The sequence below is a fragment of the Chamaea fasciata genome, unplaced genomic scaffold (genome assembly GCF_029207755.1).
Source record: "Chamaea fasciata isolate MVZ Bird 193981 ecotype frontalis unplaced genomic scaffold, bChaFas1.0.hap1 SCAF_5, whole genome shotgun sequence".
In the NCBI taxonomy this organism is placed as follows: Eukaryota; Metazoa; Chordata; class Aves; order Passeriformes; family Sylviidae; genus Chamaea; species Chamaea fasciata.
Genome location: NW_027094090.1, coordinates 11,868,361 through 11,894,780, shown reverse-complemented (window position 1 = coordinate 11,894,780; position 26,420 = coordinate 11,868,361). Strand labels below are relative to the sequence as shown.

The window sequence follows — 26,420 nt, the reverse complement described above, 5'->3', positions numbered from 1 at the left end:
TCACTTTGGAGATAAAGGAATCAATCCTATAGGTGCTAGTTCTATGGGTTGTATATGAAATACCCATGATGTTAATTTACTTAACATTTTCTTGCAATTAACCTTTTTTTTTTTCCCTCCAACACTGCACGGAAGTATTCTGCTATTTCTGCATGAGTTTCAAGGTGTTGCTATTACTTAACATTGGTAAATTGTACATTGCTTCAGTTTCCTCGGGGATGGGTTTTTTCATTCCCCGGTACTTAAACCAAATTGTATGTGGGGGCTTACTTGCCTTCTGTGGGAGCTGTTACTGACCTGAGCTACAGAGATTTTGTGCAGAAATACACGCATGAAAGTGAACCCCATGGTATTTCAGCAGCACAGCTGACCCTGGGCTTGCCTGAAGGGTCCTTCCCATGGCCATGAAACCCCGTCACAGCTTGGAGAGGAGTTCACTGACTGCTGTGTAACAGCATGTTATTCAAATAGTTACTGCAAATTTGTGCCCTGTGCTGATTGGAAACAGCGTCTTGTTTGGCTCAGGAGTCCAGTAACTAACGAAGTGCTGGTGGTGTCTGAGTTTGGGTTGACTGAATGAAGTGCACTTTGGGTAACACCAAGGCACGTGACTGAGTTCTGGGATTGCGCATTAGTGCTTTAATCTCAGAGCTCCTACAGCGCTTTGCCATTATAAACTTAGAAATAATTATGTAATGATTATAAATTAACTTCACTAAAAATCAAAAAATTCTTTTATTTTAGTAGAAAGTATGTTTCTCTTACTACAAATATATAATTTAGTTATAACTGTAATAGAATCCATTGAGATTAATTTTAAAATTTGTGTAAAAGAGTTTTTACAGCAATAGCAAGTACTTTAAAGCATTTTTATTTAAACCTTTTTTTGCTGATGCTTACCTGAAATGTGTTTGGTGCTGAACAGAAATTATATGAACTAACTGGGTCTGAGCATTATAAAACACTGATTTTCTTTTTTAATAACCCTAATCTGAAACACTGCTGTTTTCCACATATGTTAGAGATTTGTGATGCATTAAGAAAGTGTAGAAATTGCATCTGAATAAATTGAATGCTTCTACTGTGTGTGGCAAACAGTTCAGGAGCCAACTCGATGGAGTCCATGGATGCTGAAAGTACTTTGACCAATGGAATTTTTAAAGAATGAATCACCATTTCTTTTCCTCTGAAGGTCACATGAAGTTGTACTCTTGACTTAGTTTTTTCAAAGTTCTTTCTTTAACATGAAAACATAATTTGAGCCACAGTGGTAAATTTTTCCTTGGATTGAGCATGTGTTTCTAGGGGATTATTTCTTCCTAGAGACACATCTGTATTTACACTTTCAAGGGAGATCTTGTGGCCCATAAGCACTAATACATTTGAAAATGATTATATCATTCAACATTTCCTTTTTAAGCTTCACTTTTCTTTATGAAATGCAGTGGCTCACTTACCCAAGATTCACAAGAATCTGTAGCTGATTCTAGAATTATGGTAATTTCCAGTTCTAATTATGGGTTTCTTTTCTCATTCCTCATAAAATTACTGCAGTTTTAGGACTGCAATTCTGTAAAAATCTTGCATTATAAGGTCTTTGTAGTGCTTGAATTTAAAATGCAACTGGTTGTCTCTATTTGTCATCCTCAGAGCACATTTTGTCCTATTCATATTTCAGTTCTGTGTATTAATTTTTTTTTGTTTCAAGCAAACTCATTTTTCTAATAGACACATTCAAATGACTACATATCTAGATTGTTTCAGTTTGATTTTTTGTCTTATCTTTATTTCTGCGTGAAAAAGATATCCAGTTTAATTTAGATGTGAGAAATATTTTGCACTGCATTCAATTGAACATTTTTCTTGATACTATTCTTACAAAAAATAACAGTACCAGATTTTATCTTCATCTCATTGACAATTTCATTTCTATGCTTTCATTTATACTTAATGTTTACATTGCAGTAAACATTTTACAGTTTTTACACGGGGGTGAACCATGGCAATGGTAGAAATGTACAGTTCACCAATTTAAATGCTTTTTGAATGAGAAGAGTTAAATGAGTTTCATAAAAATTCCGTTTGTATCCTAAATATTTTAAAAAATATTTCATTTTACTCTGTATGAATTGTATGCTGTGATTTTCTTACTGTCTAATGTGACCAAGAATCCCAGCTAAGGGGAGCAGAATAAACTCACAGCTGTCTCTGAGACTGAGAGTACAGCATCACATTCTAACATTAAAAAAATCTAGCAAGTTTTGCCAGAGAGTTTGGTTCTTCAGTGAGGGAAGATGCTACTTCTAAAAGACATAATAAGGCTGCTTTTCTTCCTGCTGCATTCCTGTTTTGTGGGATTTCCCCCTTCCTTTTAATTGGCTAATCTGTATTCACTACTGAGGAAAAATCTAATACTTTTCTAGAATTTGGATTTTTGAGAACTTGCTGATTAGTGGCTCCTGCGTTGCAACGTGATTTGCTCTCTGGGTTTGGAATTAAGAAGTTGCAATGTAAGCATTTTGTGAAGTTGAGTTAGACATCTAAGGATAAGAGAGATTCAAGAACGTAATTTGTTGCAAAAAATTCTGAAAAGCTAGTAGACATGTATTACTAATTCTTGCAAGTGTGTGCATACATTGTCTGCATAATGCAAAGCCGTGAGTGCTCAGTGCCTGTTTGAAAAATAGCTTGATGGGTCAGTAATTGGTTGAGTTTTATATAGATTGTAAAGTGTGTCAAAGGCATCCATTGTGCATTGTTATTTGGAATGCTTAATTTGTAGTATTTTACATCTATGAAGTTTACATGTTTGTCTGAATTTTCAGCAGCAGGATAGGTTAAATACAATTACTGACCACATAGATATTTTTGTCTTTTGTAATGTCTGTCATCTGCATGGAAGTATTTTGATAGTATTTGTCTATTGCAGGGTTTGAGAAACAAACCAAAGAAAACAGGACATGTGAAACCAGACCTCATAGACGTTGATCTTGTAAGAGGTAAATTCTGAGCTAGAAAAAGCTGAATTTCTCAGTATTGAAATAACAGCTCTCCTGTGTCTTTTAACAAGAGTGGATTAGTAGGTTTAAAATAATCCCAAATGAAACAAATCACAGCCAACCGTACATAACTCTTCCCTAAAGCAGATGGATAGAAAATATTGTTAAATAATGGTACTAAGATAAATTGAAAGGTTAAGAATTTAATTTAAGTTTTGCTGTATAGATCTGGATTTTTTTAAAAAAAGGAAAGAAACCTTGTGCATTGTCTTTTTTCATTTTAGAGTTACTAGTTTAAAAGTCTCCTACTGCCATGCATTTAGACTTCTTTCAAGTCTTCTGACATCTGGAGGGAATGTTATATTGAAGTTTTTGGAGGGTAAAAAGTGTATAGGCCTAGATTGTTTCGTGCCTGTTTTAAATAACCAAACAGCAACAGAAGGTCAGATGATAGGACGCTTTTCTAAAGGTCTTTATTTAGTCTTAATTTATTCTTATCTGTATGTAATTTCCCTCATACCTTATGAAGGCTAGGGAAAACTTTATGTAGTGTTTTAATTCGTGAGCCCAGCAGCCAGCACAATCTCCCGCATCCATTCCAGGAAGGCAGGTAGTGCACTTTGGGCACCCTCACACCCAGCGCCGGCCTCCAGCAGCCTGCTCAGCCCCTCTCTCCCCTGGAGCCTCAGCCCCTTTGTCCCTGCAGTCTCCCCCCTGATGGGAGCTCTGGCCTCGCCAGCACTCGCTGGCTGTGCTTCACTTGCCGTGCCTGCACCATGGCCGCACAGTTCCCCCCGGGCTGTGGCATTGACTGCACTCGGCCCCATGTCGGTGTCCTTGGTCACAGAGCAGACGCTCCCTGGCCCTGGAGGGTCCGGGGAGTTGAGGGAGAAGTCAGTCCAGGCTGTGCTGAGGAGCCCTGTGGTGTGGCCAGACAAGACAAACAGCAGTCTGGGCAGTGGCTGTTGTTGTGACCAGTCCTTTTTTTCCCCCTTACCCCTTAATTTCACAGCATTTATTCCTCCGTAAATTGCCCAAACCCTTTCTTTCTCCCACCTCTGGATTCTTCCCTAAATGCCCTATAAGTGGGCCTGAGTCCCATCCCTCAGGCAGCATCCCTTTTCCTCTGAAAGTTGACTTGGGGAGCTGCTCCCAGCCGTGCATGGTGAGGCTTCACACCTGGACAGTGGGGTCGATGGCTCTTCTGGGACAGCCCTGGGTGGGGCCTGGTCATGGTGTTCATTCCATGGTTTGGATTCCCACCTGCTTTTCTGCCTGTGTCCTGCTCTGGCCTCATGGAGACGGGCTTGAGATGGGCTGATGGTTCCAGAGATTGGTCTATGAGGAGAACCCTGGAAGTATTATTTGTGTCCCCCCCCCACCCAGTTTTCTCTTTGAACTCCTTTGTGATTGTGCAGATAAGCTTTTCTCAAATCACCTAACAGTATAATTTTAAAAAAATGGCAATGTGAGACCGAGAAAGAAACAAATCAAATATCATTTGCCCTTACAAGGAGCTAAGAAACCTTTTCAGTGCAGTGTTGTACATGAATAGTATTTAAATGATTGCATGGGTGTCTAAGTTGGCATTAAAGTAGTTTCAGAGCTGGCAGTGTTTTACCTGTGCAGCACAGAGCTCACTAATGCCAGTGCTGCTTCTAAATGAGATGGGAATGGTGTCGCAGCATGCAAGTAGTTACCCTTTCATTCAATGATTTTGCATAATTTAAGTCACATCCCCATTCAGTAAATTTTACACAGTTTTCTGGCTAGGAAGAAAAAGAAATGGAGAGGTATGGGAGAGAGAAAGGACATTTGAATGAGAGAGATTAAAAAAGTGCTTTCCAAGGTGACACAAAGATAAATTATTCTTTGGGTGGCTTCCCTGTTCCTGGGGCTAGTCCTCAGTTGGAGAGATTCACCTCAGTGTTTCCCAATCTCATTCCATTTTTCTGAATGACATGGCTGGTCCAATTTACAGATGCTGGCATTTTAGATCCCTTTTCCCTGTTGGGAAAGGACTCTGCTGTGCCTGCACAGGCAAGTAGAGTTTTCATGAGAATTGTTGCTTCATGTCAATTTTCTGATACCTCTATGAAACAGAACAATTTTTAATAATTCATTTTAGAATAATATCGACATGGCAATGTTTTATTATTCAACCATTCTGAAATACAGATACTTGTAGAAATTCCTCATAATGGTTGTCAAGAGGGCATCAACAATTTATGCCATGTTTGGGTTGAGGAGATAGTGAAATGACAGAAGTACGAGATTTATTCAAATGATTGCATTTAATAATTGCTCCTTTAAATAACTGTCTCAGCTACTCTGCTTCTGAACAACTGAGATTTCTATCAGCCATAATGTTGGAATAAATTCAAATTTCTTTTCTTTTTTTTAAAGGATCTGCTTTTGCTAAAGCAAAACCTGAAAGTCCTTGGACATCTCTGACCCGCAAAGGAATCGTGAGAGTTGTTTTCTTTCCATTCTTCTACAGGTGGTGGCTACAAGTGACATCAAGGGTCATTTTTTTCTGGCTGCTTGTTCTTTACCTTCTCCAAGGTAGAGTTGGATTACAGCATCAGCTTTGACTGAATGCCTTGTTTTAACCATATGGAAGCTGCAGTGTGCTGCTTGGTTCACTTCATGCTGTTAAGGTCTACTCCAGTATTTTGAGAAAATATTGGAATGACACAGTCCTGAGCATATGTCTCTTGGTTAACATTCCTTTTACAAATATAAAGGATGCATAATGAAAAATTTAACTCTCCTCATAGGCTTTCTTCAGCATTTGGCACATGTTAGTTTGTCACATCTGAATATAATTCAGGTTTTCAGGACCATCTAATTCAGTTCAGGACAACTGTTAACAAACAGAAGTGAGTTCACAGCTTTTGGGACATTCAGTATTGAGTTCTAACAGTCTGACTTTGTGGGTCTCTTATACATGACACGTAAGAGGAAAATTAGAAAGGGAAGAATGTAATGGAGTGAGTCAGTATCTATCAATCTGAAAGTCACCAAAAGAATAAGTGTTTCAGAAGTTTGTACAACAGATATGGAACAGAAGGTTAATGAAAGTTGGGAGCAATATAAGTACCCTGAGAAGCTAAATGACTAATGAATTTTCCACTGAAATCCAATTAACATGCAATATTACTTTTTCAAACTCACCATCTGTCGTCTCAGTTGTGAATCATTGTATCATTTGGAAATTTTAATTAGAACAATATATGGAGTTTAAAAAACATGGCAGTACCTCTTGTGTGGTGATGTTATTAGCAGGCATAAAATTAATCTCACCGTGCCAGTGCCCTAAGACATGCAGTCCTGACAAATACTCATGTGGCCTTCTATCAAAAGTTTTTTTAATCCCTGTTTCTGAGATAGATTCTTAATTTGTCTGTGCTATGGTAAGAGATCCCATAGTGTTAATAATTTTAATCTTGCTTATAGTAATATAGGTAGTAAAATGTGTAAGTTGTGGTTGGTTTGTTACCATATTCATGGCTGTCTTATTCTGAGAAACAAGACTGCAGTAACTTATGTTCCTATTTGTAAATTCATTTAAAAAAAATGACTCCCACTTCATTTGTGGCACCTCCATAAGACCATAAAAGTAGAAAAAGAGAGGGACAATGTAGATTCTGAGTGCAAGCAAATTTTTAGGACATAATTACAGTGCTTTCTCGTAGCTGGCTTTTTCCTCTCAGATTTCTTAGGGTCTCTGGGTCGCTAAGAATGCATCATTTCCCTGATCCCTATAGTCTGTAATGCGACAGAGTATTTCTGTGGTTGTGAGTTAACAAATAGCAGGAAATAATGCACAGTATTCCATATTACATCATAATCCAACTATTCGAAACAATTGATATTGAAACTGTGCAGAATTAACTGCAGATTTTTGATAGTTTTTGAAATAAAAGACTTACAATGAACATATAAGTGAAATTAAATTAAGATATTTACTTATTGGGAACTATTTGAAACAACACTCCCGAGCACTTATATAGAAGTTTTGCTTTTATTTTACTCAGGAAGTGTGCTCAGTTATTAATTTTGTACAGGATTGTTAAGGCAGCATCCAGATGTGAAGAATCCATGATGGAAGCTTAAAAATAAAACACTTCAAATTCCATGGCCATATTTTTGCCCTGAATCTGGATTTTGTATTGTAGCTTGGACTTCTGTCATCATGGCAGATTCTCATTGACGTTGTAAAATGGTCTGACTATGTTTCATCTGTGTTCATAATTAAATAATTTACCTAAAGTATTTTCTATAGATTTATGAATTGCATTACTTGGAATTACCACTGTAAAATTGATTACCTTTACCAAGATACTTGCTAGCATTTCTGTAAATCTACAAAAAAAGCTTTTTCCTTGGCTGTAGATTTAAGCTCCAGGTTTTATTTGCTTTGGTTTCCTTTAGTGTAAAGTGATTAGCACAATGTGTGATAAGAGAACTACAGAGAAATGTTATATGCTCGAGGTCATGGAACAGGCCAGTGATTTAAGATAGGAATAAAGCCTTTTTCTATCTAGTTTATTGTAATACCTTATTTTTAACTTAAAGCATTTTTATATTCCAATGGGAAAATGAAGTGTAAAGCAAGTAAAAAAGTATAAAGCAAGAAACTTTAATAATGATGTAATGGTTGTTTGTTGTGGTAGTGAGATATATAAATATATATGTATGCATTTCTAAATTTGGTATTAAAAATATTTCCAAACTTTAAATATTTTAAAAATAAATGCTTGTTGATCTTTGAATTGTAAGGTTGCTTTCTCTGAGGCAGCTATTTGTTCAAGATGATGTTATTTCATTTGTGTCTGTTTTACAAAATAAGCCACTGTGTTTTAAAAGAGCGGAGGTCAAAATACTGTAAGTACATAAATAAAGGTGCTGTAAGAAAGCCTGTTCCAACCAATCCTACTTAGCTGTCGGTAGGAGCAACTTTTGGATAACCTGAACTAGAATGTATTGTCACACTGTGCAGAAATAAATTCCTGGATTTCCCTTCTGTCATACTTAGACAAGGAGGATGGGAGGGAATATCAATAATCAGAAGACTGGTAATATTTTTCTAAATCTGTGTGAAACGTTGTGGTAGGAATCTGCAGTCTGCAGATTTTCATCTTCTGGAAGATGATTTCTTCTAGACAGCTCTGCTTTATTTAATGTTTTTTAAGTAGCAGTAGTGAATTTTAAAATTATTTCGTGTGGGCCTACTCCTGCAAATAATTTCACATGGATTTGTGGAGCTCTGTGTTCTCAGAAGTATGTGTTAATCCAAATTGTATGATAGGAGCCAAAATCAGCTCCATCTTTACATTTTATACCTCATGGAGCTAATTGTATGTGTGAGGAACTCAGATAAGCTCATTTAGAAAGAGATAACATCTTTTGCTATCTGTACTTATTTTTATTGATTTTTAGTAAGTTGGTTTTCTCTTTGATGCATGTGGTCTTTGAGAAACCTTATACAGCAAAAATGTAGTTTACTTATAGTAATAAAGGATACTCCCATGCAAAACCTTTGTGCCTTAATTTAGGAAAACGACAGAGGAGAAATTAGAAATAGTTTATCCACAGTCAAAAATAATTCCATTGTTTTGTATGTTCATCATATTTCTAATGCTGGTTACCTTGCTAAAGATTAGTTCATGAAAAACACATCAAACCTCTTTTTAGTAGAAAACGTCACATCCAGGTATTTGCTGTGTTAGGTGTTGCTTCATGGGATTTATTTTAGGTGTTTGAATGTGGCACATAGCTTGGTATGTGGCTGCATTTTTTTCAGTCAATTTCAGTAGGGAACTGGTGACAGCTGTTGAACTTGTATTTCTTGTGCTAGAAATAGGTCTAAATTATGGGACTTTCACTTCTCAGTAGTACACAAACAAAGCCAAGTTCTGATGGGATGTGTGGATGTTAGGCACAGAGATTTATTTCCCGGTTCTGTTTCTGAATTGTTTCTTGGAGTTTCTGTGGGTGTTTTTTGGGTTTTTTTTTGTTTTTTTCTTCATTGCTTCTCTCAGCTGAGTTACACATCACAGCTCTTCAAGCCAGAGTCACAAGGACATGGAGTAAGCAGAGAGGAGAGCTGTTGCCTTTTCTGCCTGCTTCATGCCGGGTGGATTTGTTCAGGTTGACCTGGAGTCTGTAAAGATGTTTCTGAGAGTTTGGGCTCTGGGTACAGGAGCCTGGATGTTATCTGCATATGAACAGTGTTTATAGGGTTACAGAACTAACAGTTAGCCATGGAATTGGAAGCTGGCTCTTTTTCCAACCACAAGTGCTAGTTGGAGCCCTGGTCACTTCAGCTGGACTACCCCATAATTTACATGGTTTGTCTTTTGATCTTTCCTCACTGCTAAAAGATATGTACACAAGTATATCTAGAATATTTATAGGGTTGTACTTATGCATGGCTGCCTGCCCATGTGGGCAATTTTGTCCCTTGGCTGGGACATGGAGTTTAAAATGCATTCTGCTGTGTAAGGAGTTTCTAATCTCAAGTCTCATCAAACTCACTGGATTGTGCTTTGTTATAACGCAAGATACAGAACTGAATTTATTTGGGCTGCTTTAAGGATGATTTTTCTTTTTTTGGTTTTGTCTCCTACTGACATTTCACCATAGTTAAAGCGATTTCCTGACAGATACAGCTTTCCAAACATTTTCCCCTGCCTCATTTCATTCAGCCACCTTTTTTTGAGCAATACCTGTAATATCCCAAGTATTAAAGAAAAGATGGGTATTAGGACAGCAGTCAACTCTTTAGACCCTTATTGCTGCTGTTTTTCAGCAAAATAATAATTTCATTCTCTCAGAATTACAAAGAGTTGGCTTAAGATGCAGGCAAGGTCTGCATCTGGCTGGTTTGTTTTTGACAAAAGCCATAAGAGTTGGCCATTTCAGACATTAAACTCAACTTCATTTCCCTTCTTTTCCAGTTGCTGCTGTAGTGCTATTCTATACGGCCCAGAGCCCACATAATATACCTCTGACTGAAGTCATTGGGCCAGTATGGCTCATGTTGCTGCTTGGGACTGTGCACTGTCAGATTGTTTCAACACGAACTCCTAAGCCACCTCCCAGCACAGGGGGTAAAAGAAGAAGGTATAGTCTGTGTTAAAGTACTTTATCATTTAGGATTGTTAAACTACTGTGGAGAATGTGCATGAAAAAAAAATAGGGGTTTACAGCCTGTGCTTTGCTAGAGATGAGAAATTGGTGCTGTTTTTATTTGAAACTTCAAAATAGTGCTTAATTGGTGCTCTTTAACTTCTATGCATTGACTAATTTAGGCATAGTTTTATTTGAATTTTAATGCATTAAATCTGACATTTTGTCTCAAAAGAGTTATCTGAATAGTGGTGGAGTGACAGTGTTTATATTACTGCAAATTTAGTTTTATAAATCTGGCTAATAATCTGTGGAAAGTATATGTGAAAAGAGATGCTCTTGGAAATGTAGAATTTAAGTCTTCCAAGCATTCCACTGACTGGTTTGCTACACTGAATTGTCCCATTAAAATAGGAAACAGTGCAGCAGTGAATTTTGTAGGTCTAAGTTTCTGATGATGAAATGAAACGTCTTTTGTGTTTAAGTATTATAATAATGAATATGTCATGCTTTTTTTATTAAACTGAGTTTATTAAATTGATATGATGAAGCTTTAGCAAAATACTTTGAAATCTTGCTTGTTTTTTGCATGCTTAAACTGCTGGACACATTATAGAACTAGCAGATTGCACTTACAAAACTACCTTCCCATTTTAATCTCTTCTGCTGAAGGAAATTAAGGAAAGCAGCACATTTGGAAGTACATAGGGAAGGAGATGGCTCTAGTACTACAGATAACACACAGGAGGGAACAGTGCAGAGCTACGGTACAAGCACCTCTTGCAGTATTGGCGCTGTCTTCAGAGATATCTGGCATGCTGCTTTCTTTTTATCAGGGTTTGTATTTATTCAAGGCTACATATGTGTTAGAGATGCACTATCCCTTTTCTAATTAAGTAAATATTGATGTAATGATTAAGCTTCTGTTGATCTAGTTTTTGCTCTTAACAGCAAACTCACCTGAGTATTTGAAAATGGACTAATGTGTTGTTTCTTGACTTTTGCAAATGCTGATGCAATAATTTTGAAAAAATATTGAATTGTCAGAATAATTTGGGTTGGAAAGCCCCTTAAAGATCATCTAGTTCTCTCCCCTTGGCATTGGCAGGAGCAACTTCCACTAGACCAGGTTGCTCAGAGCCCCATCCAGTGTGGGCTTGAACACTTCCAGGGATGGGGCAGCCACATCTTCTCTGGGCAACCTGTTCCACTCTCACCACCCCCACAGTTAATAATTTCTTTCTTATACTGGAAACTAAACCTGCCTTTTTTCCATTTGAAACCATTGTCTCTTGTGCTGTCACTACATGCTCTTGTAAAAAATCCCTCTCCAGCTCTGGAAGGTGCTCAAAGCTATCTCTGGAGCCTCCTCTCCAGGCTGAACAACCCCAATTCTCTCAGCAGAAGAGGTGCTCCAGCCCTCTGGTCATCTTCTCATCCCTCCTCTGGACTTGTTCCCACAGTTCCATGTCCTTGTCATGTTGGGGGCCCCAGAGCTTAGCACACTGCTCCACGTGGGATCTCATGAGAGCAGAGTACAGAATTAAGTTTTAGTTAAATTATATTTTGTTGTTTTACTTCAGTGTGTAAGCTGTCAGGAAAAAAAATCAACTTAGTTTCTCAGTTTTAATCCAAAGAGGAAAATTCAACTCTAATTTAACCTTATTACATTACTTCCTTGTTAGTCCGAGAGAATGCTTATTCAACTCTGTCAGTATCTTCAAATGACACACTTTTTCTTCAGGATTCAAATAAATACTGATTGGGCTCCTAAAAAAGTTTTTTAAAGAACCCATTCTATAGCTCTATAGTGCAAGGCATGCTATGCATGCAGCATTTTGAGTGCTATGTATCAGCATTTATTAATAAGGGAAAATATATGCAAAGTAGTATTAAATTGAGAAAGGGATAATGCAAGTTACTACATTGATGTTTTGTTGTGCATGCTGCATTGTAAATACAGAAACACTAACATGTCTGTCATACCTGTGATCCGTGCTCTTCACCACGTTATGTTCTGGGAGTATCTACTGGAAACCTTGGACAAGTTTTAAAAACGTTTAAAAGTGTTATAAGAGCAGAGTTCATTTTACTTTTTGCCGTGTGGGTTAAGCTCTCTTTGGTAAACTGTGTGTCATAGTGATGGGCACCAGAGCTGTTCTTTGGGTCTGTGGGCATTGCTCTCTGGTATGTTTCAAGCGTAGTCTTGTCAACTTTTTAATGCTTTGTTTTCCCTTCATTGGAGATACTGATCTGCAGTAAAAAGAGTGTTGGAAGATTTTTTTTTCCTTGCCTTTCCTGCTGTTGGGCTCAGAGTATTTTCAGTTGAGAAAGGTTATCTGGAACTTATCTTAAAGACTTGTTTAAACCATTTAATGAGAGGTAGTGTGTATATATATTTATGTAGATGTTAAGCCTCCATGATGACTACTTAGTACACACAGTATCTTCAGATAGGACATGGAGTTACTGAGAATGCTGTAAACAGCCCTTAGTCCTTTGTTACCCCAGAGGCACAGTTGTTTGTATGTCTATAGCCATACAAACTTGTCCAGATAAAAAATAACCTTTTTTTTTCCCCCCCAGGGGAACATGCAGTTCAGTTTCTTCGTATAATTTTTTTCATGGTAATGCAAACAGTTTTGTCAGCATAATGGGAGTGGAGCTGGGAATGAGGAAGCAAGAGTACAGTGTGGAGTACATTGACTACTTTGTGATGTTGCTTAAAGAAATTCTTACGGAATCTCAGTGCAAGGTAGCTTCACAGCTACACCTGTCCTGTTTCTTAAGACATACTTGGGAGCTCTTTAGATAAGCACATTAGAATGTCTTATATAGAATGTTTCATTAGTATTTATTTTTGGCAGTTTTTCATTTATATTAATCTTTGACATACTGTTTTCTGGAATTTTCAGTTTAAGTCATAAATACATGATTTCAGATTAACCTCAGAAATTATGTTTTCTGTGTTAGGGCAGGGCCCTATGTACCTACACCATTTGCCTGTGCTCAGATCATTGGTAAACTGGAACTGTGTATTCAATAAATATCCTTCGATTGGCAGAACTCATTCTGACTTAAAAATTATAATTCTAAACTTTAATCCAGCACAGGGGCAATTTAGAAAATACTGTTGATAAAAGCTTTACTTGAAAAGAGGGCACTAGCCAAGCAGATGATTTGTTGAGAATGTAGTACTGATTTGGAAATTTGCTCTTCATGTGTCCTTACTCCAGTGGAAATCTTGTAACTTCTCTGTAAGTTTTGCAGTGGGAACAGAGAGGAGAGTTTTTCTGATCAACCCCAAGGAAAATACATTGAAAGAATGCTTGAGAGTGCAGATTCACACTATTCCAGAAACTTTATTTAACTTTTCCTTAGCTTTTGCATATATTCAAGCCTTTTAAGACTTTGTATTTATTCCTGGTGTTCTTCGTTTTACTCTAAATATTTTTAATTCTAGTCTAAAATTGTAAAAGTTGATTAAAGATGTATGTATATGTAGTAATTCTAGAAAACCATACATTTTTGCCTACTAGGGAAATATAGTTTGTTTGTACTGTGGGCTGTTTGTTTGTTTAAACATATGCACAAAAGTCTAACTTTAGGCCCTGATGTATGTATTTCTGGCTTGAGGCTTACACTTAAATTTAGGAAGTCTCACAAAAAATAATCCGGTTTCTCTGTTAGGAGCAAATAAAGACTTCAGTCAAGCTCTGTGATATTTAGAATGAGCCTTAGTTGATACTGGACAAGCAGCTTTGTGATTTTAGCACTCAAACATTGCTTGAGCAGTGAAATCCCATCTGAAAAAGTTGTGCATACATGCATGTGTTCTTTCTTTCTCTCATCTGTCCCTATTTCGCTGTTTGATGCTACTTCTTCTAGCTTTAAAGTTTTGTATAAAATGTATAAAAACTTCTCAAATCAAACTTGGAACAGTTGTCCCATTAATCTGTTCATAAAGTTTAGTAACATGTGGAGGAAGTGTTTCTGACTGGATGTATGTGCGTGATGAGAACTGGATTTACTTCTGCACTGTTAGGAATTTTTAAAAAGTGCTGAAATGTCATTCATTTAATGAATGACAGATTAGCTTATCTTGATTCCTCCTTATTGCAGATAATTTAATTTTAGTGCTACTTCCTCAGTACTCACGACTGACCTTACTCTTTTGCAATGAATTGCCACTGAAAGGCAGTCCCTTTGCTTTAAAACAACCACAAATGTTCGCTTTTTTCCTAGTTAGGGCGACAAAATGAAATTAAAGATGGGAAAGGAGGATTAAATACCTTAGTAACATTGTCTCTTCTCTTGATCATTTTGTCTGCATCCCATTTTCCATTTTTTCTGCAAGCCATCATTTTGTGAGCTGAATTGGTCCTCTTTTGGTTTTTTTTTCTACTTTATCCAGCTGTCCCTGGCCATTTTCTGTGTTCAGGACTCCCGTTTACATGTGGGATACCTTATCTTGGAAGGAATGTGAGGCGACTCTCCAAATTCTCCCAATTTGTTTGATGTACATATTAAAGAGGAATTTAATCTTAGGCTGTGTAATCTAAACTCTCACAGAATGCCTCAGTCCTTAAAGAGAGAGGCAGTGCATATTCCCTCAACAAGATCAATTGAACAGATTCTTGATATTTCCCTGACCTATGCCCAGTGTTCTACTTGAAATAAAAATAAAAAAATTCAGAAGCCTTATTTTTAACACTTTCCTCTTGTCTTCTCTCCCCACTTTTCTCACCAAGCGTTCTGAGAATCTAAAAAAGAAAATTTAATTTACTTTGACAATTCAGAAGCTTAAGAGAAGACTAAAAGTCTCTATCAGTAAGGTAGCAAGTTGCTATTCCTCTTCATGCCTTCATCCACTGCACTTTCTAGTTTGGGTGTATAATCATCCAAATGTTTGCTTTGAGAAAGCATTCTTCTTGCATTAGGTAGTCTTGCTGGCACACTTACCGTCTAGGAAAGGGCCTTGATTCTGGAGGATGTTATGGGAGACTTTTGAGTGCAAGTGGTCTTGAGATTTTGTCCTTCAGAAGACAGCTTAACTGGTATGTTTGTAAGAGATATTGAAAAATGTTGCCTGGGGTGTTACTGGATAATACAGAAAAGAGTAGATCTCCTGTTTAGTAGGACTTGTCAGTAAGCAGAGTATATTCAAAACAACACCAAATATCAGTGTACAGAGTACTAAATAGCATGTTTGTTTACAGCTTCAGGAAATTGCATGCTTGCTTTGAATTAATAATTATTAAAGCAACTTCTAGCATACCTCTTTTATTTGTTAAGGTAGAATAGAGGGGTTTCTCTTTAATTTTTGAAGCTTGTGGTTCTTCTATTGCCAAAGCTGCTGTGAAGTTTTATTTTTAAAACACATTTCCTTCTCTTTCAGTAGCTAGTGATACACATTTCTTTTATACACTGACAGTTTAATTTATAGCAGTTTTAAAAGAGGATAATGGGTGTTATTTAGAAGATTAAATAGTAACAAATACGGCATCAAAATCAGATGTTAATATGGTTAGTTTGTGGACATCTTAGTAAAGGTAAGGCATTGGTTGATAGGAATAAGCAGGATTTAGACTGGGAAATAATTAAGAGAATAATTAGTTTAATACATGTATTTCTTTTAAATATAGATCTAAGAAAGCAAAAAGCTCAATAGATAAATCCACTGAAACTGATAATGGCTACGTGTCCCTCGATGGGAAGAAGCCAGGTAAAGGCAGTGAAGAATGTGTGCAGGGCCATGAACGTCGCTGTGAAGTGATTAGGCCAGAAGAGATAGGGTGGAGCCCTTCCACAGTGAGAGACGCCTTGGGCAACCACAGTCACCACAAAGTAAGTCTGTTTGTTGCTTTTTATGATGCCTTTGATGCATTTTTATCTACTTTATTCTTAAAAATAACTTAAAAATTAAATTAACTTTAGGGTCCTGGAGCCAAAAATTATAGTGAGTTGTCTTAGTTCATCATATTCCTGGCCTTTCCTTGTTCTTGTAGGAGGAACCTTAATGGTGCTATTTAACATTCTGTATTTCAATGCACAGATTTGTGTGCTGTGCTTTATCTGTGGGTGTGTCCTGACCAGGTAAATAAATGTTCTGTACCTTATCTGAGAGTCTGGGCATCTATGGTCTGTCTCTGTAATAAAATGGAACAGATTTTGGATTACTGACAATTTGTGATTTTAAGGTCATTCTGAGCATTTATTTCCCTGTGAATCATCTTCCTTTTCCTTCTTTTTTTTTTTTTTTTTTTTAAATTGATCTGTGTGAAAGATGAGGAAAGCAGGATTTCCCTCCAAGTGAAATTGGCAGCACTCTCTATAGTGTGAAATAGGAATGAGAGGGAATAATAAATCATTACAGAATCATTGGAAGTGATCATGGAAGAAAGAACTTTTAATTTGTCTAGGTCTTATTATCTCCTGGATATCCTGTATTCAAAGTAACACACATTAGTGACCTCAGTATTCATCATACATCCCCTAAGCACTTCATCCTTGTAAGATGAAGTGGTAAATGTTAACTTTGTACTGAATATGTTGATAATTCACTGTTATACTTTTGATTGGTTGGTTGGTTTGGATTTTTTGGTGTGGTTTGTTCTCTTTTCAGATGTGGATACATTTTCTCTAAGCCTGTCTTGGCATGCTCAGTTTATGAAAAATCACATTTAAAATAAGAACATCATTATCTTTCTTAAGGCTAATGTGAGCTAGGCCTTCCTTTGAAAAAATGTTTTTGATGTTACAATTTCTGTTCCACAATTCCTCCTCTGCCAATTACTTTTGAGTCTTGAAAATGCATTAATATCTGGTGTAATTGAGCATAGATACCAAACTTGTAGAAAGAAATTTGATTTCACTAGTTGAGAACAAGACTTAATAAATATGACTCTGTGTCTTACTAATACTGTATTTCTTGCCCTAGGATACTCACAGGACTGTGGCAAATTTATCAGATGAAGTTTCTAGTGAGGAAGGGCCTGAAACTGGCTATTCTTTACGCCGTAATGTAGAACGCACTTCTAGCGACTGCACCCTTCGAAACAGGAAATCTCACCATTATAAGAAGCATTACCCTCTGGAGGTATGTTTGCTTCTGTTGATTCTTGCCTGTAAATTCTTAAAACCACTTGACTTCTTATTGAGTAAGGTATATTGAGCAAGCAGCTAGCATGTACTTGCTTGCTGGCTGGAGTTAAACTATGACATTTCCACAAATGTGTTCTTTTTTTTTTTTTCCTATATCAGATTTTAGGATTCTGTAAATTGGAATTCATGCTAGTGAGGAAGAGAGAATTTTTTTCGTTTTGTTTAATGACAGTGTTTTGAAATTAAGAGTTTGTAATCTAGTTTCTTTGAGCTTCATCCTGTTTTTCAATTTGTTATAAGGAGACTAAAATAGGTTCAGTAGATTATGCATTGGGTTATGGTAACTCTGCTGCTGTCTTGTGACACCGGTCATCTCCTCTGGAAATTTGTTTTGCTGCAGAAACAGTAGAAATTGGGAATATGCGGATTTTCAGCACGGTACTTATTACTCCTGTTTCTCTCCATTTAATATTTTAGATTCACTCCCTTTCTTTTGGAGAAGTCTGATGGACTCTGAGTTTTCATTTTCTTGTTCATTGAAACAACAATATGAAATCTTGTCATGAAATTTTAACAAAACTGTTAAAGTATAAAAAATACCGAAATTTTAAGAGACATTATAGCTTGACATTACGGCTTATAATAGGGGAATTCACAGATTCCATATCAGCAGAATCCTTAATTGTGAGGACTCAGACATTGAAAGAGAATGGGATATCTTACTGTGGTTTTGTTTATTTATTCATTATTTAAAAAAAAAAAAGTTTTGCTAGTGGAATGCAACTTCACAGATATGGAACACTTTTAAAAGGCTGTATTGCTATTTTTTCACTAACGCTGAACAAAGAAAGCAAAGAGTAAAATCAGCACTGACAAAAGTCCACTGACAGATGGGCTTGATAGGCAGAGTCTCACAAGTAAACTCTCTACGTGTGTGGTTTGTGATAATGGCACTGTTTGTTTCATATTACGGAAGATGTCCCTTCACTGTGTGCTTGTGCAGCCACAGTGCTTCACAGGAGGAAGCAGAAAGACACCATTACAGTTGATTTCTTTTGTTTTTCAGCTTAGGTATATTTGAGTGCTTCAAAGCTAGGGAAGACTTTGTAGATACCTTCAGAAACTGAAGAGACAAAATGTACTCCATGTTTTGCTATGGCAGTACTGTTTCACACTTATTCCTTGTTCACTGATCTGACTGATGCAATGAAAGAGGAAGCTTTTCTTTCTTGCTACCAACTCGCCTCCCCCACACCATTACAAAAGAAATGCAACAATAGTTTTCAAATCAGTGAAAGCTTTCTTTGTATTTAAAAGAAAAAATTAGTAACTCAGTGGATATGCTCTCAAATTCTGCCCTACATTTTCTTTTATCTTCACATTTATGTATCTACTTAATTGTTGTTTGAGCAAGCTATTTTTTGTGTTCTTACTTCAGCCTCAGTGGTACCCAGTAGTGACTGCTTTCTATAAATATCTTCTTTTTTGCTTTAAAAAAAATTACTTCTGACTCTTTCTGCATTGGTGTTATCCCTCTCTTTGTAAAAGGTGGAGAAGGTGTTCAGACCAAATTTTTTCTAAACGTTTCTTTACAAAATGGTTTGCATAAAATACATTAAGCATGGTTTTCAGAAAGAATGAAGAACATTTCTTCACATAGTATTGGACTGTGAATAACAGTAAGTTAGTATGTCTGCTGAAACAGTGCTTAATTTTTTTCTTCAGTGTAAAAAATTCTGTGTTGTCAAGATAAATTAGTAGAAAGAAATAAACTTGGTGTTAAGAGGGAATGGAAATTGCCAGCGGGTGGCAGTGAGTAGGCTTTTAATACCACACCCCTATCTTGCTGGAAATGAATTCTCTTCATTGTAGAAAGTAGTGTAAACTCTACATTTTTCTGAAGACAACAGTAGATTGTTTCAATGTGTATGCATTGGGAAATTTGAATGTCCCGAACTTAAGATTTTTCTTTCTTTATCTAAGACATAAGTAAAACTCGAGTTTACAAAGGCATACTTGTTTGTCAAGTGCAGTTTGTTTAAAATGATTAAAATTTTATGTCTAACTGTGCAGATTACACATAAACCTGGCATTAGCTATGTGTACCCTTGCTTATTTTTCCCCTCTATGCCTGATGCATCTCACTCTGTCTTTGAGAAGGTGTGTTAGTAGTAACAGTGTGACTTTAGAGGACTCAGTACCTCAGAAGCTTGATATAGCTGGAGTCTGTGGCTCAATAATTGCTGTTCAATTCTAAACTAATGAGCTCTAAAAATTTGTGAAGTAGTTGTTTCCTTTTAATAATGAGTATAATTTGATTCTTCCTTATGTGACCCCATCTCTGAAAAGCAGGGGCCATGGACTGTTGCTTTTTGGTACAGTATCTTAAAGTATGCAACCTCTTAGACACACTTGCAATAAACATACAAATCTTTCTGATGACGAGGATAATGGATTAGAACGTAAAAATCCAGATAAACACAGACTCACTGATCTGAACTTTAAAACATCTCTGCCAGGAAATGATGCAGAGTAAAAGAGCAGCATTAATTCCAATAGATGTTTGGGTTTCAGGATACACCTAAATCAGGTACTAGCTGCAGTTCTCGGTGCTCAAGCTCCAGACAAGACTCTGAGAGTGCAAGGCCAGAGTCAGAAACTGAAGATGTGCTGTGGGAGGACCTCTTGCACTGTGCTGAGTGCCACTCGTCCTGTAGCAGCGAGACAGACGTGGAGAGCCCTCAAGTGAATCCATGTGTGAAGAAAGAATTCAGAGATGACCCCTTTCATCAGGTTGGTACCCACCTATTCTGGTTTTTTACACTGCACACAAGTTCAGTATTACCTATTACAGGTTACAGGGGGCCTGGGGGAAAGACCTATATTAGATGGCAGTAACAAATACAAAGTGATTTGATAGAATTAAAACAAGTAAAACTTGATTTCTACTACTCAGTCATTAATTTGTCAAAAGAAGAGGGTGTGACAATATATCAGAATAGCCTGTGGAATATTTGAGTGTTTTAATTCTAATTTAGGGCAAGTACTGATTGATTTAAGTTTTCTCTGTGATAGGTGGTTCTGTTTGGCTGTTTATTTTTCTGTTTGAGGAGGAGGTTTCCTTCCTTCATTTGTTTTGTTTAATTTTCTTTTTTTTTTTTTTGGGTTTTGGTGCATTTTCCCCCCTTTTGTTTTTCTCTAGTGGGATTGCTTTTTATAAGCACTTATCAAACATTTTTCTGTTTGCTTATTTAGAATTGTATATATAAGAAAAGCAAACAGAAGGATAACATTTGCTTTATGTGTATATATATGATATCATGGGTGTATTATACATTTCTAAATTCTATTTGGCTATAATTTTTTTTTTTTACCTTGAGTTTAATAATAGCAATTTGGATTATTTTGTGCAGTCTTTTTTTTATTTTTAGTTCCTCCTGCGTGCATTCCATAAATCACGAAACCGTGGAATAGTGAGTTGAATTACAGTGTATATATTGACTTGAGGATTTATATTGATTTGACCAGTTGAGAATTTTTCTATTTGATTGCAGATTGAGAATTTTTGAGTTTCAGCTCCTGGTGGTGATACTCCCTCTAGAGGGAGAGCTTGGTAAACTGTGGTTACGAAAAACCTGCAACAAATATTTAAGCTCTTTTAATATTATAGATAATTTCTTCTTCACCCAGTGGAAGTAAGAAGGGAGATAATTGAGTACTCAGCAGATTACAAAGATTTCAGATCAATACTTACAAAGCAAGCAATAAAATGAAAATAAAGTTTTACTTTTAATCAATGATAATCAAGATCTAAAAATAATATCATGCCCTTGCCAGCACCACCACTTCCAGCAGTGTGATGCACATAGTGCCAGGTGACTGAAGCTGAAAGCAATTTTAATCTCCTGAATGGGATGGAAGGGAGACAGGGCTGAGGAAAATCAAGAAATGGCCACAGCAGTTCTTGTCACCTCAACATTTTTTCCATATCCTTTAGTTCTCAATTGGCCCTGTGGTTTGAAAAAAAGGTCTCCGAGCCCCAAGTGCATTCAGAAGATGAATTAATTAGATTGCTTGGCTCCAGGAGCTGACTGTAGTTGTGAGGCACCTACTGCTCCCTGAGGCTGGCCAGACACAGTGTGCACAAGGGCGTCTTTATGCTTAACAAGGATTGTGAAGTGTACAAATATCATACAGAGCAAATTAAAAAAGCCCGTTTCCCTTAGGCTTAACTTGAGAGGAGTGCTTTTTTAGAATGTTGGGGGTAAATTAAAAAAATATTAAGTGTGTCAGAATTAAAATTGACAGAAGTAGAAATTTGTTTTCATATTTCTTTCTTCTTCAGTATGTTTGAGTGAAAAAGAAGCCAATAAGTCCTTAATCTCATTAACTCATCCTAATTAGAAAATGGAGTATAGGGAAGGAGAGATTTCTGTTCTCACAGCTATTTCTGGGAAAAGAAGGGGATGATTTTGAGGAACGAGGTTAACATATAGTAGAAATAAGTGCTATATTTGTGTCAGTCTAAAGTGTGTTTTGATTTGGTTTTTTGGTTGTTTGTTTGGGCTTTTTGGTTTTTTGTTGGTGTGGTTGTTTAGTTTGTTGGTTTTTTTTGGTTTGGTTTTTGAGGGGGGTTCTTTTGGGGTTTTAGTTTGTTTTGTTTTTGTGTTTTTTTTGGGGGGGAGAGGGTTTGTTGGTATATTGCTGACAAAGGCATATTGACATGAAAATAGATTTTTGTTTCTGATTAAAGATATTCCTTGTCTTTCCCAGAGTCATTTGCCTTGGATCCACAGTTTGAATCCAGGACTAGAAAAAATAAGTGCAATTGTATGGGAGGGTAATGACTGCAAGAAAGCAGATATGTCTGTGCTTGAAATCAGTGGTATGATAATGAACAGAGTGAGTATTTGTTTTACTTTATGCAAATATTGTATTTAGAAGTGTTAGCACTACCACTATCACCACTATCATGACCAAGCTTGGTTTATGGTTGGTTGGGGAGGTTTTTGATTGATTGGTTTTTTGTTTGGATTTTTTCAGGTTTTTTTTGGGTTTTTTAATTTATTTTGTTGTTCATGTTATTGTTTAAGTATCTGTTGTTCACATTATTGTTCTATAGCTTACATCACTCTGATTTACTTGTTACTACTAAATTAAAGAGCTGCCAGATCTTCAGTGTTAGGACAATAAAAGGTGTTTGCATTGTTAGGTGCTTGCTTGCATAGCCAACCTCAGTTTCATTGTTAGATGCTGTGAATATACGAGTTTATCTCCTTGATTTCAATAAACAAGTAATTTATTGGGTTAGGAATATACAGATCTGAGTATCTTGATGCTAAAGTTAGGATTGGAAAAGAAAGCTTTCCCCTTTAAGAATCAAACCTCTAAGAGGATGAGTGGGATGTTCTCAGTAGTCCTCCCTCCTGTTTCCTAGTACTCCTCTCCAGGAAACAGTTGGAAATGCATTTAATTGATGTGCTCATTTTCAATATAGACAACGTGGGTATTTTGTAGGTTGCTCATAAAATCCAAGAACAAGCCAAAGAAAACTCTCACTAGTCCTGACAAGTTGATACTCACTCTCTCCAACTTGTTAAAAAGCAACTTATTCACAAACCTAGTTCTGATCTCTGCCTGACTCAGAGACTTCACAGGTTAGAATGCAATGCACAGCCGAGAGAAACTCAGACAGCCATAGCCAGCACAACAGAGCTGCAGTCCTGTCTGCACTGCAAACACTTCGGCTCCATTAAAAAGAATACAGCCTAAACCAAGCAGAAATAGGAGCAACATACAGGATCTAAGCAGCCCAGTCTGATTGGCCCACTTGGCTAATTCAGCATTCAGTGAATTTTTAATGCAGGAATATGCACTGGAGTTTTACTGCTCTGTTTTATTGTTGTGATCAATAAATGATTTGTCTTATTTGGTTCCTGTGCATTAGGTGCTCTTTGAGGACTTCCAGGTTTTTTAATAGTAAAATGGGAAGATGACTGGTTGAAGTTTTCATACAGTGTACCAGATTATAAAGTGTTCTTTGTGATAAAATAAAAACATCAATACTTTGTTTATTGAAATAATGACAAAATCATTCCAAAATAAAATATATACCTTGTTTTCTTTTGTTTTTAGGTGAACAGCTATATACCAGGAATTGGCTATCAGATTTTTGGAAATGTCATATCTTTGATCTTGGGTTTAATGCCCTTTGTCTTTCGACTTTCCCAAGCTAAAGATTTAGAACAATTAGCTGCACATTCTGCCACTGAGCTTTGCATGACTGCATTTGGATCAGATGGAGATGTTCTGGTTCTCTCAATGGTTATTATAAGTTTTGTGGTCCGGGTGTCTCTAGTGTGGATTTTCTTTTTTCTGCTCTGTGTAGCAGAGAGAACATATAAACAGGTATGGATGGACAGCAGACCGAAAGAGTTCATGTAAAGCAAACCAAGGTTTAATGTTTGTGTTTTTTGACTTTGTGGATATTTTAAACTTGTTTTCTTCAGCACGCTCTGAGTCATAGATCAGTGATGAGAAACACTTCAGTGGGCTTGCAGTTTAGGAGATGACTCAGTTCCAGTGGACTGAAGTCTCTGAAGCTGAAAGGGTTTTCTTTTTTTTCCTGGAGAGAATTTCTGGGGGAAAACTGGCTCAATGCATTAACCCAATGCTTAGTTTGTTTCAGCTTTCCACAAGGAGAAGTAGTTTCTGGAAAAGAGCTCTATAAATTTCCAGTGTGTTTCATTCAAAACCTTCAATTTAATTTGCAGAATCATAGAAGGGTTTGGGTTGGAAGGAGTCTTAAAGATCATCCAGTTCCAACCCCCCTGCCATGGGCAGCGACACCTTCCATTAGACCAGGTTGCTCAGAGCCCCATCCAGCTGGGCCTTGAACACTTCCAGGGATGGGATATTCCAAACAGTTCTGTCCATCCCTGGACAAGGGCCTGCCTGCTTTGTTGTTACATCAGTTCTGTAGCTGGAGATGGTGAGAACTGCTCTCTGAAGTTCTACACCATTGCTTGCTACTGCAGTTGAAACTTCAGAGAGCAACCTTACTGGCTGCAGCATGTAAATACTTGCTGGTCTGCAAAAGAAACATCTGTATTCATTCTGTTCTCAAATTATTATCAAAATATGTTATGTAATACAGTAGACTAGATTAACCTGCTTCTAATAATGATTTCTATTGAAAGGCACTTTGATGGTATAGGTGCTCTCTAATGCAAATAATTGGCAGGGTTTTTTTTACCCCAGATTTTAAGAGCATGGCAGATCTGTTGTCTAAAATTTGAAGAAAGTATCTCAAAGGGTAGCTAAATTTTGTTAGTTATTAGAATGTGGAGACTTTTAAAATGTTTTACTGTATTTCCTCTCTTTAATAATATGCTGCATTTACTTCTGGTTTATATTAGTGTATTTTAATTTACACTGGTACAGTGTACATTACCTTGACATATTTAGTGAAGTCTATTCTCTTATTTTTTTAGTACATCTGAAAATCATTTAACAGTTAAGGTATTTTTTTTTTTCTCTGCAGAGGCTACTTTTTGCCAAACTTTTTGGTCATCTAACATCTGCCAGAAGGGCAAGAAAATCAGAGGTACCTCACTTCCGCTTGAAGAAAGTGCAAAATATAAAAATGTGGCTTTCTCTCAGGTCCTATCTAAAGGTAAAATAATGTATATTTTTGCTTTAATAAGATTTTAACACATTTAATAAATTTTAAATGTCCTAAAATAATATATGTTTATGTTCTAACATAAAATATCTCTCATGCTGCTGATGGAAGGTAGGTGGTATAGTCTGAGTATTTCCTCCTGTACACTTAGCATGAGTGTGCATATGACCCATATATGTTTCATTTCTGTGACTCTAGGCCAGCAGTGCCTGCAGACAGACAGATTTTGAGAAAGTTAATGTGTGGTTTTTACCTTGGATTAAAACCTGAGTGTGTTCAGAATTGGAGTCTTGTCTTAATAATGCCATTTGAAAAGTTATGTGAATATGTTGGGTAAAAAGTGACCACTTGTAATCTACTACTGACAATATCTTAAAATAAGAATCTCATCAGTTGGTGTCATTAACACAAGGAACTTATAAAGCACGACAGTTCTTGTGTATTTGTGCTATGAGTGTATGGGTGCCAGGGTTGGTGAAGCTAGAAATTATGCCCAAGTATTATCTGTAAGACATTCTGGTCCCTAAATCTCCTATCTCTAGTTTTTACAAGCAGAAAAAGATTTGTGAAAATATTAAGAAATTACAATGTGGAAGCTGGAGAGCATGGAAGGCAGGAAGTATAAGCAAACAAAATTTAGTGTGGTGCTGGTGGGGTGGAAGGAGGATAACATCACTTGGATAATTGAATGCAGTTTGGGTGTCTTAAATTTCTCCATATGGTAGCCCTGTTGTGGAATGTCTTCCCTTCTTTCCTTGTAACCACACTTGTATATTCCACCTTTTCCTGTGCCACCGTGAACATTTGTGTAATAATGTGGCTAACAGAAAAGTGGTCAGAGGCAGGTGTGTAGGGAACGGACTCAGCTGAGAAATAACCAGTGAAGAACAGTGTGATTCTAAGTAGTTATGCTGAATACCAGTGCTGATTGGGTGGGGTTTCTCTCACATGTGCACATCTTGTATTTTCAGCGTCGAGGTCCTCAGCGCTCAGTGGATGTCATAGTTTCATCTGCCTTCCTACTGACTATCTCAGTTGTGTTTATCTGTTGTGCACAGGTGAGGAAACATTACTTGTAGAGAAGCAGCCATGACCTAAATAGTTTTTAAAACAGTTTTGTGTGCCTTTTGCATGGGGATTTCTAGTAAGTTAGAAGACCCCAGTGAAAAAAACAGTATTAGCTATTAGAGCTTTTTGGAATAGAGCTCCATTTTCTATCATCATTTCATCTACTTTAGAAAATATTTCTGTAATAGCAAAAGCAAATTTTGTTGCAACATATTAGAGGAATCACCAATGGTGTGGAGTCTAATGAGGAAAAGTGGTGGATTCTACACCTGGGACAGTATGATTCCTGGGGGTGTCCTGGGCAGGACCAAGAGTTGGCTTGATCAGTGATTCTTGTGTATCCCTGCCAACTCAGGATATTCTGGGATACCACTCTTATATGTTAAATCTGTGTCTTCTTTCATTTTTCATTGTTTTTTTTTTTGGAA

The 26,420-nt window shown here is 36.8% G+C and overlaps 1 protein-coding gene across 2 annotated transcripts in view; it reads left to right on the top strand.

Moving 5' to 3' along the window:
- The window catches only part of PHTF2 (putative homeodomain transcription factor 2), a 61,539-nt gene that overhangs the window by 26,654 nt on the left and 8,465 nt on the right, over window positions 1–26,420 (top strand). Inside the window, exons 4-14 of one of the 2 annotated variants that reach the window (XM_066182814.1) lie at window positions 2,930–2,999; window positions 5,406–5,564; window positions 9,965–10,130; window positions 10,809–10,973; window positions 15,782–15,983; window positions 17,077–17,235; window positions 19,815–20,033; window positions 22,014–22,142; window positions 23,376–23,648; window positions 24,784–24,915; window positions 25,896–25,982. In XM_066182814.1, the coding sequence (XP_066038911.1) occupies window positions 2,930–2,999; window positions 5,406–5,564; window positions 9,965–10,130; window positions 10,809–10,973; window positions 15,782–15,983; window positions 17,077–17,235; window positions 19,815–20,033; window positions 22,014–22,142; window positions 23,376–23,648; window positions 24,784–24,915; window positions 25,896–25,982 (1,761 nt within the window). The remainder of the gene's footprint in view (window positions 1–2,929; window positions 3,000–5,405; window positions 5,565–9,964; window positions 10,131–10,808; window positions 10,974–15,781; window positions 15,984–17,076; window positions 17,236–19,814; window positions 20,034–22,013; window positions 22,143–23,375; window positions 23,649–24,783; window positions 24,916–25,895; window positions 25,983–26,420) is intronic. The other variant, XM_066182815.1, reaches the window with a different exon arrangement.